At 42.7% G+C, this 4951-nt stretch overlaps 1 protein-coding gene across 1 annotated transcript; it reads left to right on the top strand.

Moving 5' to 3' along the window:
• Positions 1–1680: 1680 nt before the first annotated feature.
• Positions 1681–4571, top strand: glula (glutamate-ammonia ligase (glutamine synthase) a). The gene is made up of 7 exons (XM_072441508.1): positions 1681–1823; positions 2341–2528; positions 2600–2761; positions 2916–3062; positions 3139–3266; positions 3339–3538; positions 3612–4571. Exons 2-7 carry the CDS (start codon positions 2363–2365, stop codon positions 3922–3924), a joined length of 1116 nt encoding a protein of 371 aa, XP_072297609.1. The 5' UTR covers positions 1681–1823; positions 2341–2362; the 3' UTR covers positions 3925–4571.
• Positions 4572–4951: the final 380 nt, after the last annotated feature.

The following is a 4951-nucleotide window of genomic DNA, read 5'->3' as shown; positions in this document are numbered from 1 at the left end:
CACAATACTGTCTAATTGTGGAGTGGGTTACAACTAAAAGTCAATCAAGCTAAATATGTAGACATATTTAAGGCCATAATGTATTCTAGAGTAGTTTCATTTGGATGAAAGGGTGAATCTCACCATAATGTTTAGTGTAGCCCTCAGCTGTTTGTATTCAGGTCATCTCTTTCAGGGGGCCGCATGTTCATATGTTGCACATTTTTGGCTTAGTGTTGTATATTATAAAATGGCACAAGAAAGAACATTCCTGCATTATTTTTTCATGTTTAATTCAGTCTGGTCGCTGCCCTGTGGTATTTGGAGCTTTCAATTAGACCCCCAGCTTTGGCACAAGCAGATGTGTCCATGTCCATGACATACTTTACACGGTGTTCTGTCCAGAGCTAGAACAAAAGAAAACAATAGTCAGTGGAGAACAAAAGAGCACGCAATAATGAGTGTTTATACTGGCTAAAATGTTCAGGTTCTCTAAAATCAGTCATGTGTTTTGTAAAGTTTAGGCTGGTTGCCCTATGCTTTAGAATTTATGATGAGAATTGAAGACAGATGCATACAAAAAATAAGTTTATAATAATATTTGTTTTTTCAACATTGAATGTTGGATTTGAGTCAATAATGTTCATTGTCTGGTTAATGTAGGACATTCTTTAGTCATAGTTTCATGTTTCAATTGCAAAGCCTTAATAAAAAATAAGAAATTGGAATATAATTGAATGTAAATTATTGTTAGGCACCAGGTCAATATTGCACAATTTACAACATTAGAACTGACTCAGTATGAAACAATATTAAGTTAATATCTTAAATATGCATGCTTTTCTCCGCACTGAATAAACTTGTTGCCTTAAGTCGCCACAAGCAAATGCTGTGAGATCAGCAGGCTCTGCAGGGCTCACTACCGATCACATAGAGCATTTCTTTCCTTGATTACAATAGAAACTGATCCAATCACTTTCTGTGGATATGACTTGATCTTGTAAATAGCTGACTGAAAGGATCTAACAGCTGGATTGGTGGAAATGCAGAAATTTACATGCAGTGAGGACAGCACTGACAGCATCACCCTGATTGAGAGCTCATTACCTTTATCACAGATCATTGTTAAACACAAGTCAACGTGGGAAAAAACACATGAGTGAAAGAGCAGCATCTTTTCACTTTACTGCATCTTTACTAAGTGAAAGATGCACGTGGCACCAGAAGAATAATACCAGCACATATTATTTAAATTCTTATTTGTCATAATGATTTCCAGCACTAGCACGTTGGTCATGTGTGTCTCACGTGCACAACCAGTGGAAATCCGGATTGTACCATCTTTAGTGTGTGAATTACATAATGGTTCCCGCTATAACCAGTGCACTGTGGGCTTTCAGACACCAACCACACGGTGGCGCTTCGGCTCTGAGCAACTTGTGTTTATAATGATATTCTGGTACGTTTTGTCCCACACGCTTCACCAAAATTGAACTTTAAACAATGCAAACCCTCGTGGCCGCCTTTTGCCTCGCCGAGTGGCCGTAGTTCCTCGCCTCTTGTAATCATGTGAAAACAATGGGGTCACACACCATCACATGCGGATGTGGGCCTGTTAATGGGCGGGGTTTGGTCACGTCGTCCAATGAGATGAAGCTTTTTGCTTTCAGTCGCTGCTGCGCGCACCAATCACGCGCGCGCAGCATCAGGTCCTTGTCTTATAAATGTGGCCGCTTGACCATCGTCTTACGGGAGAATGGTAGAGGCACTAGTGAGACATCATAACACAAGGCTTTGGAGCCGTCAGTCCTCTAGCTTTTATTTCTATTTCTTCGTTCATCCAGGTAATTATGAGCTTTTTCTATTCTGCCATTTATTGTTAGTTGTAATCTATGTTTGTTTGTTTTTTTCTCTCGGCATGTGTACTATAGACACACACATTTGCATCTATGATATAACTCCGACATCGGTGCGCTTTTACTCTTCCTGTGCCTCTCTGGGGATCTTATCGTTTACAATGGGGAAATCCATGATGCAATGTTGCTTCCTTCGTTAACTGCAGTCACCATGACTACAGGCGCATTAGTAACTGGATGGTGTACAGCGTGTACCCGCGTTCATAAGCCTGCACGTTACCTCTCTGCCTGCTTGGGTGTATTCGGTTTTAGTAAATTAGCACGATTATGAATGGTTTATTATCGCCCGTGTTCATCCTCAGTGCTTTTTTTTTTTGCACATTTACTTTCTGGAACACAAACAATGGGGATGTCGAGCCCAACCCCCCAAACTACGGTTACGCAACATGTGTTCAGAGAGTAGCGTGGTCCCTCACTCACACCTGCCTCTTGTCTCTCCTCTCAGGTGTGTTATTGTAGCGGTGAAGATGGCTTTGTCCTCCAGCTCCCATTTGAGCAAAGCTGTGAAGCAGCAGTACATGGAGCTGCCTCAGGGAGATCTGGTGCAGGCCATGTACATCTGGATCGACGGTACTGGAGAGGGGCTGCGCTGCAAAACCAGGACACTAGACTCTGAACCCAAAAGCATTGAAGGTACTTGACTGTCCTCAGCAAAAGGCATTCTTGCTACGGCACCAGATTTAATCCATTTATGAATGTTTTAGATCTGCCAGAGTGGAACTTTGATGGCTCCAGCACATATCAATCAGAAGGATCCAATAGTGATATGTATTTGGCCCCTGCTGCCATGTTCCGTGACCCTTTCCGCAAAGACCCCAACAAACTGGTCCTGTGTGAAGTGCTCAAGTACAATCGCAAGCCTGCAGGTAGCGTTACACTCCCTCTCCAGTATTACAGTTGTTAATAGTAGGCCACGTGTGCATATAATCTAATACAGTTTATGCAACGTTCAAATGTATGGCTTTGTTTGACTAATGCTGCAATTATCAGACCTCTAAATGTTAACTGTTTGCCCCTTAGAAACAAACCTGAGGATTACATGTAAAAAGATCATGGATATGGTGTCAGACCAAATCCCTTGGTTTGGCATGGAGCAGGAGTACACCATTTTGGCGACTGACGGACACCCATTTGGATGGCCATCTAACGGATTCCCTGGACCACAAGGTAAGCGCCATACCATTACATGTAATCATTCCATAAAATTGCATGTTGGGCGAGTGACTAACTGGTGTTTTCATAGGTCCATATTACTGTGGAGTGGGAGCAGACAAAGCCTATGGTCGAGACATTGTGGAAGCCCACTACAGAGCGTGCCTCTATGCTGGAGTGCAGATCTGTGGCACTAATGCAGAAGTCATGCCTGCTCAGGTAATTTCAACTCCAAATATGAAAATGAAGTATCTGAATTCAGTAAAGCTGATGGGGTGTTTCTCTGTACAGTGGGAGTTCCAGGTGGGACCTTGCGAGGGCATTAACATGGGCGATCATCTCTGGGCTGCCCGCTTCATTCTGCACCGCGTATGTGAAGACTTTGGCGTCATCGCTTCATTTGACCCCAAGCCCATCCCTGGAAACTGGAACGGTGCTGGCTGCCATACAAACTTCAGCACAAAGGAAATGAGGGAAGAAGGTGGACTCAAGTAAGTTTATAACTCTTGCTCAATAACAGTCGTCTGATTGTGTTCTGATTTCTAACCAGCATTTCTTTTGCAGAGCTATTGAGGAGTCTATTGAGCGACTTGGAAAGAGGCACAGCTACCACATCCGTGCCTACGACCCTAAAGGCGGGCTTGACAACGCTCGCCGCCTCACGGGGCACCACGAAACCTCCAACATCCACGAATTCTCCGCCGGGGTAGCCAACCGCGGCGCTAGCATCCGCATCCCCCGCACTGTAGGTCAGGAGAAGAAGGGCTACTTTGAAGACCGCCGTCCTTCTGCCAACTGCGACCCGTACGGAGTCACAGAGGCCCTGATCCGTACCTGTTTGCTGGCTGAGGAGGGGAATGAGCCCACGGATTACTAAACTCTCGGACTGACTCTTACTGCTCTCTAAAAGAATAGTACTGTATTTCTCCCACTGAGATTCTTTTAACCTGCATTTTAATGGCTAAAGTTGGCTGGTCAACTTCAAACATGTCGAGGCATTCACGTCCTTGTTAGCTGTGAGCTGGTAATAGCAGGGTATGTCTTTCCCTTCGTCTTTTGATGGGATTGACCTTTTGTAACAGTTTTTAACCAATGTTCTCTTCCTTTTTCTTTGGTTTTGACTAAAATGAACTAAAAGCACATGGCCACTGAAGTAGAGCTGCTATGGCTGGACAGCATGTGTAACAAAATAAACCTAGTTCATGTACTGTTTTACTGTATCTTGACCTGCCTTGGAATGATCCAGTCTTCAATGTTACTAATTGCTTTTAATGACGTGTCTATTTTTAAATGGCTGTTTGTCTTCAGATTTTGACACACTGGGTCAAATGTATGTATGGTACTCTTTGTAGATGTCTGTACCCAATATGTGTTGAATCTGTCCATAATGCCATTTGTAGAGTTCCTCAAGGAGTTTTATCCTTTTGTTTAACTGATATTGTAATGCACCCAGTTTGGTAAAAAGCTTCATTTACTGAATGGTGTTTTCTATGACATTTAAAAAAAACTTTTATTTTATCACAAGCTGCTGTCTTTGACTCACTTCTTAAAGGTTTACACGCTTCAGCATAACGACAAACGCTACTCTAATCATACTCAGAATATTGTACATCCTATTCTAATAACACTTATGGAAACATTTAGACTATAAAAGTGTTGCCTTACTAAAAGGCTGTACTTTCTAATTTTGGCAAAGCTTCAACAGCTGCTTTGTTCTGAAGTGGTTGAGGTGTGCCAAGGTGTTTATAGCTCTTGCCAGACAAATGTACTAAAACGTCGGATGTCCCACAACCTCTCTGAACATGCTTTCATGTATTAGACCTTTTTGGTAAATACCTGTGTTATTGTTAAAGTGACAGGTACACGCACTCTAATTTTCTCATTTCACGTCAGCGAAACAGTCA

This window comes from Eucyclogobius newberryi, unplaced genomic scaffold (assembly GCF_026437365.1).
Source record: "Eucyclogobius newberryi isolate DKJ021-1_F unplaced genomic scaffold, fEucNew1.0.hap1 SCAF_12, whole genome shotgun sequence".
NCBI lineage: Eukaryota > Metazoa > Chordata > Actinopteri > Gobiiformes > Gobiidae > Eucyclogobius > Eucyclogobius newberryi.
This window is presented reverse-complemented; position numbering and strand designations above follow the sequence as displayed.

Bases quoted from the DNA above. Each gene is read 5' to 3' on its own strand.
- glula (XM_072441508.1), top strand. From the start codon at position 2,363: ATGGCTTTGTCCTCCAGCTCCCATTTGAGCAAAGCTGTGAAGCAGCAG. The intron at 2,762-2,915 runs GTAGCGTTACAC...TTTGCCCCTTAG, and splicing joins GTACAATCGCAAGCCTGCAG to AAACAAACCTGAGGATTACA. The intron at 3,539-3,611 runs GTAAGTTTATAA...TTTCTTTTGCAG, and splicing joins AGGGAAGAAGGTGGACTCAA to AGCTATTGAGGAGTCTATTG.